General features: G+C 38.0%; 1 protein-coding gene across 4 annotated transcripts in view; it reads right to left on the minus strand.

The window, feature by feature from the left end:
- The window catches only part of STXBP4 (syntaxin binding protein 4), a 145,281-nt gene that overhangs the window by 93,646 nt on the left and 26,057 nt on the right, over nt 1-25,578 (minus strand). For 3 of the 4 annotated variants that reach the window (XM_074972241.1, XM_074972242.1, XM_074972240.1), the window contains 10 exons: nt 24,556-24,641; nt 23,085-23,217; nt 21,130-21,262; nt 14,267-14,373; nt 13,707-13,896; nt 11,076-11,154; nt 7,374-7,468; nt 3,756-3,852; nt 2,455-2,567; nt 1,514-1,603 (listed from right to left, as the gene is read on the minus strand). In XM_074972241.1, coding sequence (XP_074828342.1) covers nt 1,514-1,603; nt 2,455-2,567; nt 3,756-3,852; nt 7,374-7,468; nt 11,076-11,154; nt 13,707-13,896; nt 14,267-14,373; nt 21,130-21,262; nt 23,085-23,217; nt 24,556-24,641 — 1,123 coding nt within the window. The remainder of the gene's footprint in view (nt 1-1,513; nt 1,604-2,454; nt 2,568-3,755; nt 3,853-7,373; nt 7,469-11,075; nt 11,155-13,706; nt 13,897-14,266; nt 14,374-21,129; nt 21,263-23,084; nt 23,218-24,555; nt 24,642-25,578) is intronic. The other variant, XM_074972243.1, reaches the window with a different exon arrangement.

The following is a 25,578-nucleotide window of genomic DNA, read 5'->3' on the forward strand; positions in this document are numbered from 1 at the left end:
TAAATGGGAAGAAGAGCAAAGCGCTTCCAGAGGTGATCAAATAAGTATAGGATTTTGCTCTAGCTACGAGATAAATTTTGACTTAAGGTGCCATCTTCCTATCACAAAAAGCCTTTTAAGAGAACAACATGGCTGAGGTTAAACACAACAAATAGGAGAGAACGGAACGAGCAAACAGCTTTAAGATGACTTTATTAATGTGATGAATTATTCCATGGTGTGTATGTGTGGGAGGCAAGTGAGGGTGACATGCCAGTCAAACAAATGTGGAGATCTTCGCACTAAAAGGGCTCAGTTGTGTAAAGTGTAGAGAGATTCCTGCAAGGTACTAAGAATCCTCAGCTCCCATCCCAAGAGGTCCTTAGTATCATTCAGGATCAAATGCTAGGTGTGTTTTGGATGACTGATTAAGGGTAGCACCCAAAACCTGCTGGTTGTAGAAGGAAAGCTGGTAATGCTAGCAGGTGACCTGATTCAGGAAAACTCTTATCTTGAAGTATGTGCTTAAATCCCATTGACCTCAACAGAAGTTAAGTACATGTTTATATGCTGGCTTTAACAGGAATGCTTTCCTGAACTGAAGCCTGAATGATAAATCTCCAAAACTTTATTTACTTTGTACTGCTTCAATCTAAGAATTAAAATCAAAACAAACATATATTACGGGTTCATCTGATAAGTGAGGGCTTTTTAGTTGTTGACACAGACTTTTATTTAAGAGATTAGAAAAAATGTTCACATATTTAAGAAATATAGTATTATGGGATTTGGATAGCTCAAAAGATTAATAATGGGCTATACAGTGCTCTCTCCATATTCTTAGATTGCTAATTCCAGTCCAGCTCAAGTAACTAGTGGCTAAAAGTTGAGAAATACTCATTGTCCTATGTGGAATGAGTCTGATTCACTTACCAATGGACAGTTGTCTACATCACAAAAACCACCACAACTCGCACTAGTTGTCACACTAGATAGTAGTCATAGCTGAGAATGAGCATGGAGATTGAGCTTGTCTCTTACCCCAACAGGTAGGCTCTCCAGGTTAGCGTTAAGGTAGACTGGCAGGTACTGACTGGGGGAAGTTTGCACTGCTACTGCCTCTTTGCTGTACTTGTTTTGAGGATAGATGACTTTAAATCTCCGATTCTGCCAATCTGGCATCTTTCACAAGTGCTAAAAGGTGATCAGATATTATGGTGATGTGGGACCCCATAAATTCCTAAATAGATCCGATAAATCACATACAGACAATGTACCTCTGTGAAATGTCTCTAGTCTAATTTCCCCTGACATTCAAGCTAGAAAAAAGCACAGGGATTCAGTATAGAGAGTAAAGGTCAATTTCTGTAGAAGCACATTGTATGCATATGCTCTTTGGATACCAGCGAATACTATCCTCTCTTGTACCAATACTTTTTATGCTATACACAGACAATTCAAATTCAGGTTAAATGCTATATTTCCTTAAATGGATTATTTCATTTTTTAAAAAATGATCAGAATTAAATATTACCTTCAGTTTACTTATTTCTTTTAAAGCTTCATTTCTTTCTCTTTTAAGTCTTTCCACATCATCCATTTCCAAAGAATCACAAGATACAAGCTGTATGTATTAAAATATGAAAAAAGGGGCAAATTAACAGAAACTAAAATTAGGTTAAATGCATCTATCACAATGCTTGATCTCTTTAAGAACAGAGTCTTGTTAAAAGAAAGTCACAAGTAGGACTGACAAAAGAACTTTTTATAGCCATTAAACATTAATGAAAATGCAATTTGTTTCTCCAAAATATTGTAGGTTTTCAGCAACCAAATATGAAAACTTTCAGTTTAGAACAAAACAAAAAAAATGTTGGTTTAAACTCATTTTTAACTGACATTTTCTGACCAGCTCTAGCCAGAGGTTTTCCTGCAATGAAAAAATAACTTGGTTTGCTAAAATGGATTAACAAAAATTATCCATAAAAATTTCTGAGACAACAGTGCCAATAAAACTAACTACCTTCCCCCTCCTATTTTATCTCAGATAAGGAATAACTTACATTCAGTATTTCTATCCCATCAGGGTTCTAGGTAGGCCTTCATTCTTAAAAATTACCTCTAAAATAAAGTGATTTCCAAGTGCAATAGAGGTCCAAATCACTGTGCCACATAATTGTTTATTACTCACACTGCAGAAAGCAATCAGCAGTCCCTTTAAGGAACGTCAATAAAACATTGTTATCCACTCATACTAATTCACAACGTATTTATGTGAATTGCTCCCTGCAAACTAGGTTGCTTTAACAAGGTTTTTTAAAGGGTTCTTAGGAACTAGGTTACTTTAAAGAAAACCATGATATGAAACTGTTTCAAAAATTTGTCCAAGAATTGGAATAGTTTTAAGTAAATTAACCTTTGTTAGCTTATTCTTCACAATAGATAAATACTACTGAGCTCCAGCAGATACTTTACCTGTGAATCTAATAAACTGGCAATTTCACTGGCCCCAAATGTTATAGGTCTTGGGCCACGACCTGCTTCATCCAACTGCAAACAGAATAGATTTCTTGCAACCTGAACAAAATCTAAAACAGAGTTTAGTTACTGTAGTTTGTGGCATCAATTTTATAGGAGTCATTTTGTTTTTCGCTAGTTTAAAACTGTTTGCAACTACTATTAAAAATGAATGCGGTGGTTGTGGAAGGTGCTGGTCCGACAGCCTAAATTATGGAGTAGCAGTAGCCTCTCCATATTCACCTTTGAGCTCCCCTTTAAGTATGAATTTTCAACTCCTTCATTAACTTCCTGAAAGATGAAACAATCTACCTGCAATTTTGTCTACAGCTTCTTATGTGAGCACCGAGTTCTTTTGAGGAAGTTTGTAAAAAAAAAAAAAAAAAAATCAGAAAATGGAGTTTTAAAAACGTATGCTCAGGAGCTTGCTAATATTTTCTCAACTTGTGTTTTAGTTTCAGTCCCATGGATTGGACAAATATTAAATAAATAAGATACTAGAAATTCTACAATTCAGTTTCAGAGATCAAGAAATAGAAAGAAACGAATATTGTTTTACGTTATTCATAGAGCAGCTGGATGACACAGACTGGAGACCTGACACACAATTCCTTTGATTTATTATGCAATTTAAAAATGAAGAAATGTATACCTATATTTTTATTTATTGTTTTGAAGCCCACTTTAATATTTAAGAAATTTAGAGAAGAAAAATGGTTAACTTCTAAGGTTCGTGATGCCTAAATTAGTAGCAACTAAAATGACACTGCATGCTTCAATCTCATGACTATTTCTTAGGAAACTATTACACAAGAAATATTGTTTACAATTAAGTAGTCTGCAAAAATGAATTTGCTATAAAACAGATACTTTGTGCTTTTATTTTTGAAAGAAAGCAGTGATTTCCTAAAGACAAACCATTTTCATTTAAAAAACCCCCAGACTTAATAATACCCTATTTTCAAGACAAAGTTGAAAATTCATTAGTATAAGTGAGAGCAAAGTGCACTTAAGGGCTAGTGAGCTGAGACTGCTCTTCATAAAGGAGAAATCTGATATCCATTACAGATGGCTAGTTCCAGAATTGCAAGTTCATTGTTAAATAGTAGAATCACGATCTCACCTCACCATGTAGAATTTTCATTACAGTAATAACTTACAGATGGGAAGGTAATTTTAACTGAAAATATACAAAAGGGTATTATATGCTCTCTGTTTCTATGTTACATTATTTTCCAGGGCACTCTACAAATGGTTACCTCCAAAAGATACTGTCCCTTTAGAATCTTTCTGGAGTTGGTGCCTCAGGACTTGCTGCTGTTCATTTGTGGGCTGAATCCCAAGATAATTTAGTGCCTAGAAAACAAATAATTTTTTTTTTTAAATGGGGGTTAGAGATCTCTGCCTCAAATGGGGAAAAAAGCCTTTTCATTATAGCTCTCCTTTACTAAGATGATGTGTCTTGTGTGGTCACTGTTTCTTAAACCTCCTCAAGGACAGATAAATAAGAAAGATGGACAGAATGGGCTCTGGTGACTCCCCAGGTGTAGCTGTCTTTATTAATATGTACTACTTGTGGCTCAGTACAATTTTTCCATGATCATGATATTTTGGTCTGAAAACATTAAGGTTAGAACGATCATCGTATTTATAATATTGTCATCACCATAGTATGAGAGTGTTGGTTTACAAAACTATCAGAAGCTACCTGACACTGAAGAAACTTTCACTATAGTAGGCTAATGAAGGAAAACGGGTAACGGTTGCCACACTTATGCCCATGCTTCCACACAGTATCCCTATTTTGACTCACTTGGACCGTCAGCACAAAGAATGATTTCATATCAAAGTTTCAGCATTTGCTTTCACTCACAGTTTTTGTATTTATTTAATTTTTTGTCAAGTTAAACTAAATTTGGTGCTTGTGCTTTTGACTCCACAGGGAATTATTAGTTTGTGTACCTCAAATAGCTTTTATAAGACTAGGTTTAAAAAAAAGAAGTAAATAACCCAACACACATTATACAGCATACAAGATAATGCTGATATATATAACTGGTAATGGTTTCTTTATAGTGCTAATGGAAGTAGGGCAGACTAAACATAATGGAGTGGCAGAGTATACCTGAAAATTGCATATAAATATAATCATTTGCAAAACAAACCATTCAATGGCATGTAAACAGTCTGCAAATGCTATATCAAAGACAATAAAGTATGTAATAAAGAGCCAAACATTAATGTAAATTAAGTTATATGCAGAAGTAGCTAACTGAACCAAAGACATACTGGTTTCAAAACATGAAAATGACTGACTATTTTTTTCAAGATAGAAATATAATCAACGTTAAATCCTTTAGATTGTACTGAGGCTTGGACTGCTAAATTAACGAATGATTAAAATGTCATATTCTAAAGACATTTCTTCAAAATGTTTGAATATTGCACACAAAGATGTTTATCATAAATCATCATTAAATGGACAGCCCATTGCTCATACCGGTTTTCCTTTAAATGTTATTAAAATGGCTGAGGTAAAGTAAATACCATGGAAATAGTTTCTGGATAGTAGCACAAGACAATTTGTGACAAAGGCAAAATGCTCAAGAAAAAAAACCTGCTGGTTAAAGCCTGGCCCAACAAAACACTCAAGAACATGCATACTTTAAACATGCAAGTCCTACTGCATACACAGTGACTTCTTGTGTTTAAAGTCAAATACGCACTTAAGTGCCCTGGCTGGACTGGGGACCAATGTGGAACTTTCAAATGACAGCATGCCCCGTTATTCTCAGACCACCTGCCTTGGGACTCTCTCAGATTTTCCTCTTTCAGGGCAGCTCCATTTTTAAATGCCCCCACCTACTGTGTGCGCGCATGGGTTCAATTTTTATATTGCTTGATAATTTCTTTGTTTCCGAACCCATGTATGAAGTCTTCCTTTTGCCTCAGACTGTTTGACAGCTGCTTCCTTGTTTGGTAGGTAGAACCATTCTGTCTCAATGGCTTGTAATCCCTTGTCTGCTTACAGTCTCCCCACTATAGGTGAGAGTGTTGAAATCAACTGAAACTCCTCTAGTAGTGGAAATCTATCACACCATTTTAGCATGCCATCTAATTTGGGGTATATAATCAGATTTTGGGTTACAGGCCAATAATTATTACTGAGCATCCCCACATTCATCACATGTTCATTTCTCCAGAATATTTTCAGATATGGAAGGATAAGGTAGAAGATGGACGAGACATGGGAGAGAGACTAAATGGGAGAGAGACTAAAACAGGGAGAGAGGCTGGTTGGAATTAGGAAGCCTTATGCACTTCATCCTTATAATCTGTTAGCTTTCAACTTGATGCATAAATTACAAGCTGTCAACTGGCAATCAATTTATATGGGCAACATGCAAGATGGTTCTCCACTTCAAAGGCCAGGGTACCAGATGTCTAGGCAGGTGCTTAACTTTAAGCATATCAATAGGACCTACTTATGCACTTAATATTGACCTATCAACGTCCATGTCTCTGCCACTGCAGAATTGAAAAGAGGACCCAAAAGATTTCTTTCCCTCCATCTTTACCATGTATTATTAGCTAGATGATTTTAATGGTCTCTTGGCTGATCACCTGAAGACAGTTTTCACTGTATAGCTACATTTCCTCCAACTCACAATTAGATCCTCTTGCTCCAATGACCTGAGTATTATTAAGGTAAAGTAATGCTAACACTGCAAACTCCTCTACTGCAGTCTCTCATGGAACGTTGAAAGGGATCAACTGAACTTCTTATAATGCAGTCTAGCATTCTCACATTAACTCCAAACCATAATTAGAAGATCTTTTTGTTACTTTGAACACTGTTTGTTATCTTTTACCCCCTTATTGACACTTGTTTCTTATGATCAAAACAAGAAACAAATAAAAATGTTGGTAAAAATATGCCTATTTGTATTTCCTTCTGAAATACACTGTGTCATGCAGGAAAGATCAATAAAAATGACAGATCGAACTACTGTATGCTGACAGCGCTAGGGCAAATGAAATAATCAATTTAAATATGTCCTGCATGTTTCAGCAAAAATGTATGTGACTGATCTGTCCTTCTACAGTACTTGCGTGCATCTTATTTCCTTCTGCATCTCTCTCATCTGTTTTCTACTTTTCCCACATGAATCTTCTCCAGGATGTTACTTCTCTGTAGGCGCAATTTCTTTGACTTCTTTCATCTTCTTTTACTCATCATATCTCCACATACCTTTGTGGGTATCTCCATATTTCTCTCCTTAAATTTTAGCTCCCTGCCTTTTTTTAATTAAAAAAAAGAAGACTTATGTACGTGGCTTTGTTTGCATTTATTTTTTCTATTTATGAGCCCTTGGCACTTTGTTCTTTCCTCCCTACCTAGATTTTATTTCACGTTGTTTATATTCTGAATGTTTTGGCTACAATTTTGTGCCAGAGACTCCACAAAGTTCACTAGGGACTTTGCTATTGCTATCAATTTTATGTGGGAGGCACTCAGATAGTACAGAGATGGGTGGCAGTATAAAACCCTAGGGAAGGAAGGATGGATAGAAATGAGTGAAATTCCTTTTTTCAATATCCTCTTTCAAAAGGATGTTGTGTACACTTAAGATGCTCAGCAAATAATGCATTTAGAAATTAACCAGCCATTTAACTATTTGACCCAACCAGCCATTTAACTATTTGCCCAATAAGTAAAGTCAGATATGGATACAGAGCCTGAGAGATCTATACATTTGGAAAGTAATCAGTTCTTTTTTACCTATTTATGCAGTAGTCAAGCTAGACGTTTTCTTTAGACATTTTACATTCACTGATTATGAAAAAAATAGAAAACAATATTAAGCGCTATTTACCATCTCCAGTTTCTCTGCTTTGAGACGAACAGTGGGGTTCAGAGAAATCTTCCTTTCTTGAGGTCCATAATCTTCAGTCCAGTTGGAAGCAACAGCTAAGAGACAACAGATTGTACGTTAATTGGAATTTTAATTGGAACATTTCCCTCTGAAGAATGTATTCTGTAGTCCTGCTGTTCAAAATAATTCCAGCTAATCACCTGATTGCAGGAATGAACTCTAATGTTTATTATGACTTTTTTCTTAAATGCTAAAAGGTACATTACTAAAATATTCATTAAATACCCAAAAGGGGAAATACAGACACCGTTTAACCACTGTTAAACCATTTTATAATTATCCATCAAAATGGGAGGGAAGTATGTAGCATGAGGTCATGTCGTAACAGAAAAACATGACTTACACTTGTGACACTACCTTCTGTCATGGAATACATACAGAGTGCTTTTGGAAACAGGTTGGGAAAAACATTTATGAATTCAGAGATGTCACCCATTTCTTAGCTTTTCTGCTACTGTCAATTCCAGGTATTTAACTTAAGCAACTGGTCGGTTCTATATATTCTCTGAGGAAATAGCAGGAGGCACTGTGTCAAGAGGAGGATTATCTCCTGCCACTGAGGGGCGAGCTGAATTAGGGATCTTGCCTGGAGTGAATCCCTTCTGGCTTCTCCTCTTGCCTAGTGGGAATGGGAAACTCCCCTTCTCTGGGGCCTGTCCACCCACTGTGCCCCTCCTTTCAGATAAGAGTGTAACAATTTTCCATAATTAAACAATGCACTAATATATTAGGATTCGGATGCAGTTGTTCAGTTTCCCTTATGTGCAAATTATAAATGCTGGAGGAAAAGTGAGTCCAAAATTATAAGCAGCCAACACAAAAGATTTCACACCTACAGACTTCTTTTGCAGGGAAAACAATACAGGAAAAATCAACTATAGCTTTGCCAGAGCTTTCTCAGTCTGTTGGAGAAACATCTCAGTACACTAGGAAAATAGCAGAAGGCTCTTCAGGGCCTTTGACTGCTCGCTATATGCACTGCAGCAAACTTGTAGCTTCACTTAGATTTTACATGCACTAACATTTTATTTAAAATAGAACAAACAATAAATCCACTGCTGAGTTTTTGCAGACGGCCAGGTACAAAGAGGGACATGCTATAGACAAGCTTATCAATGTGAAGTTATTAAATTGCCTAATTTGGAAAGGCATCCAAAACACTTCTTATTAAAAGGCTGAAATTCTGAGGAACAATCACATATTAACTAGTGTTCTTAATTAGTTCTTCGTCCTATTTTATTATTTCATCAAGTAGGAGACTGAGATGGGCTCAAACCAAAATCTGCATCTGAAAACCTCAGGACTCTGCAGTTTGGGACCATCTCCAAAACACAGAATAGAAACAAAACTAACAAAAAACAAAACTGGATTTCGTAATTCACAAAACATCTGTTTCCAAGCTCAAACTAATTTATATTCTCCATATGTGCTCAACAAAACATCTTTTTGGAAACCTGTAACACTAATACTGTTTGCATGCTTTATTAAATTCTAAAGACAGCAGGCTACATCCTAAGCTAGAGTAAATCGGCATAGCTCCCCTGAAGTCAGTGTGTGGATACTAAGCTCACAAAACTATTGGGTCATGGGCATTATGCATAAATTTTTTCAAGCACGTCTCAAAGTTATGCTGATTTTTCTTAATCACAGCAATTTTTGATCCAAGAGCTTGGATCTTTATCTCACATTAGCCTTGAAGAAGACGTGTGAGACAGAAATAGCAGTTTCAGTCAGGGACATGTTGTCAAATGACAATGGAACGAAGGAAGTCCAGAGACAGCATACGGGATAGTATAATATAGATTGTACAGCAACTGCTAGAGCCATCTTGTTTATGTTATTATGCATTGTAGCCTTCTTAGTCCCTTTTAAAATATCATTGGGAATCTGTTCCCATGGGGACTGTCCTTGGCAAATGAATTTTCTGTGGTGGAGACGCAGGAACAAATGTCCGAAACTGAGGTCCAGATTCGCAGCTGGTATAAACTGATGTAGTGTCACTGTCTTCTTCTGATTTAATCCAATTAATTCAATTCTATTTGTGGATTGAAGCCAGTGAAGTTTCACCAGCTGAGAATCTGGCCCTCACTAAACTGCATGTCAGAGAGCCACAAGGTGGGTGACATAGTATCTTTTATTGAACCATCTGCTGGTGAGAGGACAATCTCTCAAGCTTACACTCTACTACATATGTCCAAAATCTTTAACTGTGATCAAAATAGATATAGAGCCCCACTGTTTCAAGCAGGGAGGGAAGGGGGATATTTTCATTGCTATTAAGCTCCCAATCACTGCATTTTGTCTGTTGCATAGATCCCTCATTTAAAAATACACTGGTTTGAGAAGTCTGGATCTGGAAAAGAAAAATGGCAGTGGCTCAGCTCACACGTATCCCTTCCTTTTAACGAAATAAGAAGCCCTAAACAGTAGGTCAAAGGAGCCTTTGTCTTGTAATGCTTCTGATCTAATCTAGTCATGGTAGTTTTCATGGGCAATATGATCGAGAGGTCTGATTATTTAACTCAAGCTGTATGAAATACCATGACGTCTCCAGTTCCAAAAGTTGGTATTCAGCCAGTTAACCCCTTTGGGAATGTCTCTATTTATGCCAAGTTGGTCAAGATCCCAATCAGACTGCTTCATTTGGAATTAGGGTATCTACTATGGGCCACGTTAATCCCTAGCGCAATTTAGGTAATGTCAGTGGAGTGACACTACGGTCCTCTGTGTTGGTCCTCCCTCTCTTGACAGATTAGACTGGAGTTTTTGGTCATGTGGACTGATCAATTAGAGAGGCAGATGTAATGAACACACTGCCCTCATTTGTACCAACTGAGTGGTAAGAGGGCTCCTTGTCTACTGCATAGCAGTACAGAGCACAACCATAAGCCTAGCCATACTTAACACCAATGTAAGTGTGTATGTCATGCCTGTGCATTTTCATTGTTCATAAATACTATGCAAATCGTCTCATTGACGGATTTATCACTGTCAATTCAGATCTAATTGTTGTGAAAGATCAGATCCCCAATTATTTTTCCTTCAGCACCTCCAAAATATATATCTAGAGATATGATATGATTATCACCTTTGCGTGAATATTAAGGTTCTGAAATACATACAGAAAATTCCATAGCAGTGTTTTAAGTAGATAGTTTACTAATGTAGCCTCTATATAACTGAAAGAACATACAAGCCACTTTAACAGTTATTTTTGTTCCTAAAATAAAAAAAAAATGTCCTCCTTAAAAAAAAATAAAAATAAAAAAAGTACATGCAATATACTTCTACAGCATTTTATCAAACTGAGAAAGCACTGTTTCTATGGCAACCTAGTCTTGATTTATATGTGAGTCTTCATTACCTGGTTTCAACTGAGTCTATTGATTACTACTGCTGTACTGAAACGTTATGATCATTCATCTTTGTTTAGTTTCAACTATTTGTCCAAGAAACTGGACAACATAAGTTATATTTGACATGGATTGCTGAACAATCCATTCATTTTAGCCTTTTATTCACGGCTAGAAAAATGGCCCATATAGCCTTCCTTAAAGCCTAGTAAATCACATTGTGCACTACTTTCTGTGGAAGAGCAATTGCAAAAAATAAGAGGGGGAAAAAATTAAATAAAGCATTTACCAGCCACAGACACATCAGCAGGGCTGCTGTCTGCAGAAGGAATTGGAGATTGTTCTCTCTTCTTGAATCCAGTTTTCATCTATGAAAGAAAATCACAAGTCATGAAATGACATTTGCTAAAGTAGGTCAAAGACCAGACTCGAAACAAATGTTAACCTTTAAAAAAAATGGGTGGATGGGTAGACAAACAATACTGGAAGAACACTGAAGCCCAAAACCCCTATGTTACGTTTAAACTCTTACAGGCACCATAAAAAAGCAATGACATTCAGAATGTCTTAAAGGCTACTGTGGTATACCCACTGTGCCTAAGCACTACAGAGTACTTTTCATATGGTACTATTTAAAAAGTAACTGAAGCCAATGGAACCATGCTCTGTCTGAGGTGTAGCCCACATTGATGATTTTACGGCTTTTAAAGACTTATTTTTCAATTCAGAAAGCATATGTGATTTCTATTATGTAGACATTTTAATAAAAAGCCATAAGTGAGACATTTTATTAGAAAATGTATTATGGATCATTACTGATGAGGTTTGTACTAAAAGTGTCAAACCTAGTGCTGAAACAGAAGAGGGTCACTTTGCCACATATTTAATAGGGTGCAGTATACTGTAAATCATGTAACATATTAGAAAAACTTCTATACCACTGAAACACTTGCTCTTGTTGTTTTACAGGGCTTGTTTTCCCCTCGTCTTGTTTTCTGCACCTGAATTTTAGTGCTGGTGAAAGCTGCAATAGTGACGGTCTTTCATGGTGCATCCAATTTTTGCCTCTTTGCCAAGACTATTGGCAGACGGAGCATTAGTTCAAAAATGTGACCGTTCATGAGACATGGAACAGGGAACTGGACTGATACCAAAGTAATTAGGTATAGGCTGATGAACAGCTATCAAATAACAATGGGTCATTAGGGGCCATAGCTGAACTCAACCTGGTAAGCTATAGTTGAAAGGCTCTGTCCCTCTGGCAGAGCCATAAGTATACACAAACTTAGCATTATACAACAGCAATATAACAGACATGGTAATATTTTCGAGTCTCTGAGGTTCATTATCTGCAGAATAACCATCACAGTGAAAACCAAAAAAGTGTGGCTGCACAGGAGGCTGCACCCTACACAGGATGTTTCTGAAAAGGAATATATAGGCATGTTTTTCAAATATGGACACAGGGGAACCACCTCCCTTGACTACAGAGTCTAACAAATAACTTTATAAGTCCAGCTTATTGAAAGAGAATATTTTGTTCACCTCTAAAAAGAACTATAAATTAAATATATTTTAAAAATGCCAGAAAACAGAGGGCAGTTCTAAAATAGTCAGCTTTCTCTGGTCTTCAAAACTTTCACACCATCGCACACTATGATAGTTTAATTTGCACTAACGATGTGCTACATTAACTAAAATGTTTGTTTATATTTTTCCTTCAGTCTGATAAAACATCTATAAAACTCTGAGTTCTAAACAAAGTTTTATAGTAGTCTACATTCCGTCTCCAAACTGTATCATCATCATAAGGTGTAAAAATCTATTATTTTAAAAAACTTCTTTTTTATTGAAGGAACTTGTCAACCGTCTCCTAAAGCCAGGGAGAGAAACACATTTTACACAGCAGAGAAACATCCAGTAACACAAGTTGGTGTGCAACTCCACACTAACAAGCTATACAGATGTACAATGTACCAGAAAAGATACATGCAAATAAAGCAAATCGTCACAGGTAGCTGGCACCCCAGCAAGGAACAAGGTTTGAAATCTAAAGGGAAGAGGTGCCAAAGAGTCCCCAGAGGACTGTCAAGTGCCCCATATGTTATCTGGTCTTTCCCTACACAATGTTGCAGCAGCTAAAATCAGATGGGAATCTCTTGATCTCAGTTAGCAGAGTTAAATACTGCATGACCAGTGGAAGGACACTCTCAGTTGAGAGCCCCCCACAACGGAATTCACGCCCCTGGGAGGTTCGCTGGAGCACAAGTCTAGCAAGAGTTGCACTAGATTAAAGGCTTTTTTATGTAGTTTAGTTTTTTTGGCTTTGTTTTGGTGAGGCGTAAAGATCTTATGTCTCGTTTGATTTTAGCCCTGAAAAAATGACAGTTATTTCTAATTTCAATAATTGTACATGGCTTCATGTAATTCTCATTTTTTGGTTTAAGTTGTATATAAACCCTATGTCACGGTAATAAGCACTGTAAAAAAAAATCTTTAAATAATAGATTATTATTATTCACTATTTACTAATATTCAAAATCTCCTCCATATCTGAAATATAAAAATGGAAATGGTTAGATATTATTTATTTTTTCAAAAGAAGAATTTGACAACCTAGGATCACAATTAAGATTTAATTGAGAAGCGAGATGACCAATCAACTAATGATTTCAGTTAATATTCTCATTCCACTGGCCAGTACTGTTGATTCTAGAGCGATCTTACACATCTACCAGAAAGCTCCTAATACCCCAGGGGGTTTTGAGGAGGAGTCTAATCATTTACTTATTGGAATGGTAACTACTTGCCATTAATCTAATATTGAAATATGGAAAAAAGTTGCAATAGGATTTCTATAATTTAGAAAATTAATCTCTTACTTGGTTTGTTCTAAAACAAGAGACAAGACTATACTCACAGTGTAGGATGTGGACACCTTTGAACCCGGATTCTCATTAGGAGGTGAAAGAAGATTAAACGCAAGTAGTGTCTGTTGCTGTCCACATCCAGCAGAAGATGCCAAGAGACTGCCAGGACTTTGAGGATTTTCAAAGCAACCGGAAAAAACTCTTTGTCTGATAAAAGCGATCTCCCAGGCAGATTCAGATCTAAATTTAAAAATAAATGTTTTACATAGATTATATGCAACACTGTTCATAAAATGATAAAGCAGCCTTGCAAAATTCTACTTGTCCAAGCCTCATGGGGTGAGAATTTTTTTGACACTTGTTTTTATTTCATTCCTCATTATCAGTTATGAAGGTGGAGGACAGGTGAGTAGCATTTGTGACTGAGCTAGTAAAGTTTCCTAACAATTTTGCATCACTTGGATAAGTAACATATTTGAGCTTTTTTAAGAGTAATATGCGTATTTAATATTTCAGAGCCATGAACTTGTCTTCTTACTTCAAACTACTCAAAAGAAAACTTGTACAAGATTTCACTTTGGGGGTTTAGCTGTTGTAGTACAATAATTACCTCAGCTTTGTTCTGTTGATTATACTTTTTGCTTCTTCATAGGAGACTCCAATCATTGACTCCTTGTTTATGGATACAAGCTGGTCTCCAGGCTTCAGTCGTCCATCCTAATCAGTAACAATAAAGAATCCAAGTGTGACATTCTGTGTTCATTGTTGATGAAGATGTAACTGAAACAATTTTCTAACTGCAACAGTTTAACATGTACTTTTGAACCCATGAATTTAAGAAACAGTCAAGGCTGGCCAGACTTTCTGCCTGGACGAATATGTTTAATCCATTAGCAATATACATCTTTTGTACTGCTGCTTAGTAGAATAACTGTGCAATGAAAGAATGTGTTGTGTGTGTTAGATTTCAAAAGGCACAAAGAAACAGTCATCAATACTATATTCTACGCTTTGGTTCTATAAATCAGTATCAAACGTTCAACAACTGTTACCGTGCAGAAAAGCTATGGATGCACCAGACTGCATCAGACTCACTATTATAACTACTTTGAGGGAAAAATATGCTGACCAGTTTTTCCAGCCACCCAACTATGCACTATTTATTTTAAATAAATGCTATATTATGAATTGCCTGACAATCACAGAATCATAGAAATGTAGGATTCAAAGTCATCCAGTCCAGTCCTGCCCCAGTGCAAGGAACTAAGTATTAACTAGACCATCCTTGACAGGTCTTTGTCTAACCTGTTCTTAAAAACCTCCAATGACAGATTCCACAACCTCCCAAGGCAATTTGTTCCTGTGCTTAACCACCCTGACAGTTAGGAATTTTTCCTCATGTCTAACCTAAATCTCCCTTGCTGCAATTTCAGCCCATTATTTCTTGTCCTGTCCTACAGGAATCTCAAGCATAGCTCACCTGGTCTAGCTGTTCCATTTTTATATCATGTTTTTTTTCAGTTGTGAGAGAAGCCGACCACCCCATTCTGTCCGATTTGTTTGTGCTGCAGGCTGTTTGTTTTTAGATTCAGACTTTTTGCTTTGCTGCCATGTAAGACAAAGGATAACATAGCCACTATATGTCTGATTTCCATGATGGCTTGAGTGAGCATGAGAACCTCAATCAGTCACTTGTTTAGCCTTTCACTTATCATATAAATAAATAATAAAATGGCTATGGACTCTGACTTCACAATACTGAAGTTCAATTGGTTGGTTTGCACTTCGCAACATACTAGAATTTGCCTTTAACCAATCTCTGGCCTGAATCCTGACATTTTTCTCACTGTGGGTAGACCCTTTGTGTTGACACAGAAGCCCAGTGGAATCAACATGTCCCATGCAGGCAGACTGCTCTGAATGAATGGAACAAGTTGCACGATTAGAATCCCAACATGGCAGGTACTGTATACTGCCGACATAGATTATAATCAAAGTTCAGTGACTTGAATAGTCACAACAAAGTTTTCAAATATTGAATGAACACACGTCCGTCTATCACAGGTATTAAAGGAATTTAACATTTGCAAAACACAGATTATAGAAATATTGCTGACAAAGAATCCATCTCTGAATGGAAATTCATCAGCTGAAATCGTTCAGTTTCTATGGTGATAAGAGTCCGTATAAAAGCTCTGACAAGATAAGACAGATAAGATGTCAGCGGCATTACAACAGCAATGAATTTGCTATAAAAATAAACCACCGACAACAGTTTTTCCAGCATGGAATACCAGCCTGACTAGGGGAAGTTTCTCGACCAGTTAAATCATCTCTGAGCTGGATTAATTTGAAACCACCCTTCAGAGCTATACCCAAGGACTTTTCAGGCACTCCTTAATCAGACTGATCTGAACAAGGGAGAAGAGACTAAGGGCTTGTCTACACTGGCACTTTACAGAGCTGCAGCTTTCTTGCTCAAGGGTGTAAAAAACCACCTCCCTGCAAAGCACCAGTGTAGACAGCGCACCAGCGCTGGGAGCTATGCCCCCAGTGCTGAGAGCTACGCCCCTCGTGGAGGTGGTTTTTTAGAGTGCTAGGAGAGCTCTCTCCCAGTGCTCTGCTGCGACTACACAAGCCATCTTAAAGCGCTGCCGTGGCTTTAACGTTGTCAATGTAGACTAGCCCTAACTTCATCAATAGAGGCAGAAGAGAATTGTAGGAATAAGAACAACATTATCTGCTTTTTGCAGTTTGTAGCCATGTTGGTCCCAAGGTATTAGACAAACAAGGTGGGTGAGATAATATATTTTACTGGACCAACTTCTGTTGGTGAGAGAGAAGTTTTTGAGCAGAGATCAGGTCTGGAAAAGGTATTCGCTGTCACAGCTAAATATAAGGTGGAACAGATTGTTTAGCATAAGTAGTTAACACATATTCTAAGGGACCTTTTATACTGAAATGGCCCATTTCAGCATCTGTAGTCAAAGGAAAAAAAATGGGGGTTAGCGGGTTATAGGCTCATCTTTTGAAGGTAAAGATCGCATCGTGGAACAGACCCCCCAAATACTGAAAGAGAACCTGATTCAATACAGGGAAAAAAAAAAAAACCCCACACCTCCAACCACACAATCCTAGTTGTCACCTACTACCTCCCACTGAAACCCATACAGGGTATCATTTAACAATCACAGCCCATACTCAATGGGGGACTATACCCTGCAAAAAATCTTTCCCAACCCCCTCTTTTGGCCTTCAAACAGCCCCCCAACCTCTCCAAGCTCATCATCCGAAGCAAACTCCTCACAGACCAGGACACACCAACTCAAAGCAGCACCAGACTCTGCCTGAATAACAGATGCAAAACCTGTAGAGGTATCTCCATTGCTACAATGATCAATACCTCCCACAACATGCTTTTCAAGATCCCCGGGTCCTATGTCTATCACAACATGGGGTGTACCTCAGCTCGTGCACTATATGCCCCAACAAAAACTATGTGGGTGAAACCAGACAATCACTATGCTCTCAAAAGAGCTCTCACAAAAAAATGATAAAAGACAAGTACCATATCACCTGTTGGTGAACACTTTTTACAAATTTCAGAGTGGTAGCCATGTTAGTCTGTATCAGTAAAAACAATGAGGAGTCCTTGTGGCACCTTAGAGACTAACAAATTGATTTGGTCATAAGCACAAGGACTCCTTGTTGTTTTTACTTTTTACAAAGCGATCACTCTGACCTCATGCTCAAAAGAAACTTGCGCAACACAAGCCTAGGTGCTAAATTCATAACTTTACTAGATGCTAGAAATCATGTTCTTAATAAAAACATTGGGTTTATGGCATGTTACAACAATCTTTAACCCTTTTTTCTCCTATTACTGAAGAGGTTTTAATGGGCCTCTTCAGCTTGAATTGTCCCTTAGCATATATGTTAACTAGTTATGTTAAACAATCTCTTCCACCTTGTATTTAGCTGTGATACTGAGGGCAGGTCTACAAATTTACATCAGCACAGATGCACCTTTGCAGCTGTAGTAGGTCTAATGAAGACGCTCTTAGTCGATGGGAAAGAGCTTTCCTGTTGGATTAATTACTCCACCTCTGCAAGAGGCAGTACTATGTCGACAGGAGAAGCAGATTGATCTGCAACTTTCTGCAAACATAGAGACATACCACATTTCTGTTACAGACAGTCATAGGACAACATTTTTAAAAAGGGGGCTTGAATTCTCATTTACACCGAGGTCCTTTTATTCTCTTCTGGCTGTGTAAATGGGCCTTAGAGTGGGCATAAATCACAGTGTAATTGAGAATTCAGTTGAGAATTGAGAATTATTAATCATTCTATATATTGTCATATTTTTTTCTAGCTTACACTTATAGATTGTAAAATTACTATATTTCACTAATATATGGCAAAAAAATACACACACCCAAGATGCACCTGTGTTTCTGAACCCATACGTAATTCATTGTATGGGCAATTTGGAAGATCTGAAATACAAAATTCTACCTTCATTCAATTTTTTAATATTTCATAAAAAAATCCCCAGAAAAAATACAATTTTGAAATTAGTAAACCTAAATATGCTGGCCTGAAAAGGAACAAATATATAAAATTTTATAACATACATATACTTATATTTTAGCTGCTTGAACACTGTGATTTTATAACACATCATATTTTGTTGTTTAATATTTGTCTTTGACCACAAAGAAAAATAGCTTATTTTTTATTTGCCACCAGTATACAAAAATACCAACTACAATGCTGCCCTCTGGTGGCTCACATGGCAAACATCACATTTTAAACTGAAAAAAGAAAAGGAGGACTTGTGGCACCTTAGAGACTAACAAATTTATTTGAGCATAAGCTTTCGTGAGCTACAGCTCACTTCATCAAATGCATGCAGTGGAATTTCACTAGTCTCGAAGGTGCTACAAGTCCTCCTTTTCTTTTTGCGGATACAGACTAACATGGCTGCTACTCTGAAACCTGTCATTTTAAATTGAGAAATTTCATGAAGATGAGGATTTAAATACAGCCTCAGATTTTGACTGCTTAAACTGTATTAGTGTTACAGTACAGTTTGAAAATAAATGACTTAGTCTTGCTCCCACTGACCACAACTGTGAAGGAATGAGCACTAAATTACATAGGTTAAGACTGTAAAATGTTTTGGTAGCTATAACAAAATAAGAGTGAAAAAAGAAGAATCATGGTTATTAATGAATAAGCAGTTTTAAGGTAGCATTCCAATTTGCTCCCCGATCTGCAGTCTGGCCTTAATCTGCCCTCCCTTTCTGTACCTACAAATCTGTGGTCACAAATAATCACAGGCAGAATTTTGTGGCAGCAAATCATTGCAGGTGCAATAAATGTTGTTAAACATCCATGCCTTTGCTTTGCAGACACAATCAATATTTACATGTCAAAATGTCCCACTGCTCTATGCAGTGTTGGAGCTGTGTCAGTTCCAGGATATTAAAGAGACAAGGTAGGTGAAATTCTATTAGAATTAGATTGGTGAGAGAGACAAGCTTTTGAGCTTACACAGAGCTCTTCTTCTGGTCTGGGAAGCTTTATCAGTCTTCATTCTGAAAGGAAACCTGCACAACACTTTCAAAAGATGAGCTTAAACCAGGGGCTTAAATTCATAACTTTGCTAGACGCTAAAAATCATGGACTGAGCAGAGGCACTGGATTTATGACTTACTACAACAATCTATAAGCCACTAAAAGCCCTTCCTCGCCCAACTGCTTCCCCCTGCCCCTTTCTGTTCCTTCGTATGACTGGAGGGGTGTTCATCTGGAATGGTCCCTTGAAATATGTGTTCACTACTTATGCTAAACAATCTATTTCACTTGGTATTTAGCTGTTATATTCTGATTAAGGTCATGTCTACACTACAAAATTAAGTTGACCTAACTTACATTGGCATACAGCCACCGCAGTAATTACATTGCTTGTGTGTGTCTACACTTGGCTCCTTGTGTCGGTGGTGCATGTTCTCACCAGGAGTGCTTGTATCGACCATACTGTCAATGTGGGACATTGTGGGACAGCTCCTGAAAGCCAGAAACAATTGACATAAGCAATGTGGTATCTACACTGACACTGCGTAGACCTAAATACATCAGCCTCGACTCTACGCTGCTCGTGGAGGTGGAGTTAAGTTGGCATAGCGGAGCAGTTACATTGTCTGGAGCAAAATTTAAGTGTAGATGCTTCCATAGTTAGGTCACCATAAGCTGCCTTGCATTGACGTAACTCTGTAATGTAGACCAGACCTAAGTTTCCCAGACCCGAAGAAGAGCTCTGTGAAAGCTTGTCTCTCACACCAACAGACGTTGGTCCAATAAAAGGTATTACCTCACCCTCCTTATTTCTAAAATGACCCACATCACACTTATAAATAACCCTGGGTTCAAAAAGAAAGGCTATGTTTAGAAAATCTAGCTCTGAAAACTGAATTTTTTGTGATTTATTAGTCCTCCTTGTCCATTACATACTTTCAGTGATGCAAGATATAGTATGCAAAGAGTTCAGCATAACTCTTAATTATTTGGCCTACAGGATATTCCCTTTATTCTGGCCTGGCAACAGCTACTGTTTGAGTCTCAACTGGGAAAAAATTGATAGGTTTTGTGATAAAGGAAAATGACAGGATATCAGGAGATCTGAGTTCTAATTGCAGCTCTGCCACACACAGGTGTGACCTTGCCTGAGCAAATCACAAACTTTTCTGTGTCTCAGTCTTCTCAGGAAAAGATGTGAATAATGATTCCTATCTACATCACATCTTAGCTCATTAACGGTGGCAATCAGTTGCAATGGTGATGAGTGCAGGATGGCTAGAAGGGCCATTCTGCCGATACAAAATGGCATAGAAAATGGGAGAAGGAAAGGAGAAGAAGTGCAGAAGTTTGTGCCTATGACCACTAAGCTTCTTTAAAGAAGAGCAAGCATATACTCCCAACTAGTATGTAGCTGCCTGGGATCCTGACTGCCAGCCAGCCCTAACTTTAACCCTGGCCACCAACTAGCCCCAATCCTATAACCCTTAGCCAGCTGTGGCATGCCAGCAGGAACAACTGGATTCCTTTCCTAGTTTTCTCCAGAGTGCCCTGTAAGCCTTCTGACTACCACATGGATGCATGGAGAAGGAGAAGGAAAGGATATCTACACATACTTGCCTTCTCCTTCCCATACAGGATAGTCACTACAAGGCAAGATTTGACCCTTGACAGGATGCTCTATTAAAGGTGATGCCACTAGCTAAAAAAAGTCTAGTGTCACCTATCAGAACGCTGTTTTTTGGATCCGGCTTGCTGCTAGCATAGCAAGTCAAAGTAGATCAATCTTGATATTGGAGAGCATTTATACTGAGGTTGGTAACAAATAAAGAAAAAAATGGAGCTGCATGGGAAGGAACTATGAATAAAAGAGGACTTTATAATATCTACCTTATGACAGTCACCTCCAGGGATAACTTCTTGAATATACACCAAGGGACCTTCATTTCTGTTAATTCCTCCCACAATGTTCAAGCCTAGGCCTGTTCCCTTGGAAACAGTGATAATCTGGAATGCACTATCACTAGGAGAAAGAAAAAGAAGAAAATTAGCATTAAAAGGTCAGTTACACAGGCTGCGGAGCTTGAAAAAAGCAGCAATGAAGACCCATGTGCAATATTTCTCTTGTTGGTTTCACATGTGTGTTGCAACAATTAGTTCAACATAAATGGCTGACATTTAATCAGGAGACTCATATAGTCCACATTCTTCTTAATACAAAATTACTAATTTCAATACTAATTTAAGCAATTACAAATAGAAAGTCAAGTTAAACTAAGCATTAAAGCAGTGCTATATACACTGATAGAATTGAAGTGTGTCTAATTCTCTACTTTCATTAGAGACATAACCATATTTCTAGGGATCTGAAAGAAATCATAAAAATGCATTCATCTGGAAAGTGTCACATGTCACCTTTCTCTTTTTAAGGTTATTTTGAAGTATTTATAAATAAAAGTATGTGTTCTTGTATAAATCTAACTGCAAAGCTGTCTTGCTGTGTGTCCATTCCATCTCAAGTTTATGATAGGGTATCCTCTCCACATAAGGCCAGAAGGGGTTAAGGTAGCGAGGTAGGCTAATTAACTGCCTGGGCTGCACCTGGAGGAGCAGCCAGGGAACAGGGATTAATTAGACATGAGGCTCAGATGGACAGGAACAGGAGGGGCCTGTATAAAGTCCAGGAGTTGAGAGCAGAAAGGGAACTGTAGCAGGGTAGTCTACAGTTACTCCCTGGGAGGAGGGAGTTTGTGCTGGAGAGCCAGAAAGGTAGGAAAACTCAGGGGAAAAGCAGCACGGTGTGGGACATGGCAGACTTTGGCTCCTGATGAGGGGGGCCCCTGAGCTGGAACCCAGAGTAGAGGGCAGGACTGGGTTCACAGACAAGGCCGTGGACTGCCTGGGACAATTCATGCTGGAAGGCTTTGGTATCCCAGAAGGGGGAAACATGCCAGAGGGCTAAGCCACAGAGAGGTCCTAGAGAGAGGGGGGGGGGAAGGAGGGCAACTACTGGAAGGGGCATTGACCTCGCAGAGCTAATCCCCAGAACTGTCAGGAGGTGGTGCTGTCACACCATCCACAAAACTGTTACAGCATTTTTACTGCTTACTGTTTTCCAGAAACTTGGTATTCATATTTTTCAACTGCCTCAGTTCAACACAAGCATTTTTATAAAGCTGTTTTATATTTATATTAAGACAGAACTTGTTTCAAAAAGTTGTCAGAGCAGAGTGCTGGGAGTTAGGACTCCTGGATTCTAGCCCTGGTTCTGCCACTGATTCACAGCATGACCCTGGATAACTTGGCCAAAATCTTCAAACTTGGATGTCTCAAGTAAATATGGCCTAACATTCCGAGGTGCTGAGCTTGTGAATTTAGGGCTCGTGTACCATGCCTACCTTTCTAGCTCCTAGTGACTTCAACTGAATACGTAACAAATATATTTTTATGTTTTTCTCTTTTTTGGCTTTTAAAAAAATATCATTGGATTGGCAGCCCTCCTACAGTGTTTGCAACCTAAGCATTGTGGCAATGTGCTAATGTACATGAACCAGAACCAAAAACTAACTGGGAGCTGGCTAGAAATAACAGTAAATCTGATCAGCCTAATTTCACCAAAATGAACACAAAAAGTAAACAAATGGCAGAAAATGGCCAAAATAAATTAGTTTTAAAAATTCTTTCAGTTTTAACAATCAACAGTGTTATTAATAACATGATTTTTAAAAATATAATCTTCGTAGTCCTTTAGTGAGCTCGACCCAAAATATTCATAAGACCTAAACACAGCTACTTTTGATCAAGGGAGTTCAGAGAAGATAGCTAGAGTCAGTTTCAGGAATTACTTTGTGAGTTGTGGGGATGTTGTGGTAACCGAATTATTTCCATTGTAGCTGATGACAATACCCTTTGGACGCGGAAGCTGAGGACTTTGTGACCTTGAGGATGATCCAGAAGAAAGACTGTCAACATGTTTTCCTCAAAGAAAGAAATAGTGAGAAAAGAGAAATAAAAACCACATTCAGGGAAGGCAAAGTGTTTCATTGACATATAACATCAATTTCTGAAAGTCTTGCTCAGGCAAATAGTTCAGTACATGTCAGGAAGAGGAGCATGATTTTTCCCCATGAACTTAAATTAATACCCTGTTCTAGTTCTGGTAAACTGAATCATTATGACCAAGTCTTTTATTATTAATTTTGATATTGAATAGAACAGAAGTGTCTCTGGTATTGAGTGTTTTCCCAAGCAAGCATTTCAGGCTTCTGTGCAATATCCAGCTTGTCACAAGATCCAGTATTTTGCAAGTCTTGCAATCAGCCATATCCAGCCTTCTGGGTAATAGGAAAAAATGTGAAGTCTCTAAACCTGCTCCTGGGAGGGAATGAATGTGATCTGACCCCCTCCTTTTGGCTCTAAGAAGGCAATATTTAGCACCTGGATTCATTGTATAACATGTGCACTTGATCTGAAAAATCAGAAAAATAGGACGCTGGAGTTGAGAGCTCCATAGCAGCTGCTGAAAATAACTTATCTCTGCAATGCTTTATTTATCCCCTCTGCCCCCTCTTACTTCTAAACCAACAGCTCAGGTGTTTTACCCCACTTTCCCAGTCCTTTCTTCCTTCCATCCTTAGAGAGGATCCCATAAAAGAAAGCTTCTGTCAAAAGGACAAACAAACCCACAAAGAAGCCTGAGGCTACACAGCTTCAGAGTGGGAGTTAAGTCAAGCACTCAGGTTTTCAGAAACATACATCACTTGCTGACATGTGAAGACTGGCCCTTCAAATGAAAAGAGTGAGTGAAGCAAAATAATCTTGTATCTACCTTTCTTAAAGGGGAAGGTAGATGCAGTATATAAATCATCCTTACTAGTGCAGCAACCCCAAATGGAGCGTGCATCGGTACAATCTCTCAGGTATCAACACTTTGCAATGTTAATGCACCTTTCAGCAGAGAATTTCATAACATTTTATAAACCATTCAATAATTAAAACCTTTTGAGGTAGGTGATACAATATAGATGGGGAAATAGACATGGAGAAGTTAAGTGACTTGCCCAAGATCACAAAGTGAGTTAATGCTCAAGTAATGAATGAACACAGGAGTCCTGCCAGACTCCTAGTCACCTGCTCTAATCACAAAGCCATACTCCCCATCCCACCCACCCCCAACCTACATTTTTGAAGTGCTGCTTTACATTTCATGCAAGGATGACTACAGTCTTAGCCTGAAATAATGTTAGAGATCAATAATGTTAGAGATCCTCTATTACTTCCTTGTAGTGCAAAATGTAGAAATATTCAATGTCTCACCAGCTAGCAGTTGTGTTGGTGAACATCTTGCAGAGCCTGTGTTACTGCATGATCCATATTTATCCATCAGGTCTAGAAATTCTTTCCTATAATAATAAAAATACCTTTGTTTTTTATTTATTTGACTTCAGTTACAAATGCCCCCTTGTAGATCATGTAGGATGCCACTTGTTTAGAATGTATCTCTCACATTTTTCTCTGAACACCCAATTTCCCCAGACTACAGCGTACTGAAGGTCAGATGGCTCAACACCAGATGAAAAGTGATGTTTTTGTCAGATATAAAAATACAGAGAACAGATATGTGAAGGACAAGCACAGAGGCTGATGACAGTCTCTCCATCCGATGGGCCGGTTACCACAAGGTACAGAGGTTTAATTGTTAGCTCTATTCACCCTGGATTGCAAGTGCCTCTGAAGCAGCTCAACAGTCACCCTTCAGAATGAGAGAGTGGTGCTGCTTGATTCCAAGAGGAGTTATTCACGAACAGAAATTGGATGCACAGCACAAGGGTAGAAAGCTTTTGTTCTAGCTTTGTTATTAATTCTGAGACACAATATTTAATACATAACAGGAGGATGAAAAGCTCCTGGAACCTGTTTTTGCTTTTCCTACATAATAATAGATCAGATTTCATTCATAGGATTTATACATCTGAATTCTCTCATGTCTATTCAGGGATTCTTCTTTATAAATACAGCTTTTTCTTTGCTTGCTCCACTGGAAAAGCCAGTGAGCTCCTATTAGCTTTTCTGATTGTTGCGCTCAACATTTTGTCTGATCAAGTGCACGACTTTGAAACGTGACACTGTCTATTTTTCTGCATTGTTTTAAATGTCAGCTGACTTACTTGACTTGCAAATATTTAGGAACAGGGAGCCTGATTCTGACCTCACCTTCACTAGTTTTACACCAGCGTAATCAACTTCACCAGAGTTACTGCTGATTTACTGCACTCTCCACATATAAAAATGAAAGATAACTTTGAAACTTACGAAATATTTTTTGTGGGTTTTTGAGAG

This window comes from Natator depressus, chromosome 14 (genome assembly GCF_965152275.1).
Source record: "Natator depressus isolate rNatDep1 chromosome 14, rNatDep2.hap1, whole genome shotgun sequence".
Lineage (NCBI taxonomy): Eukaryota > Metazoa > Chordata > Testudines > Cheloniidae > Natator > Natator depressus.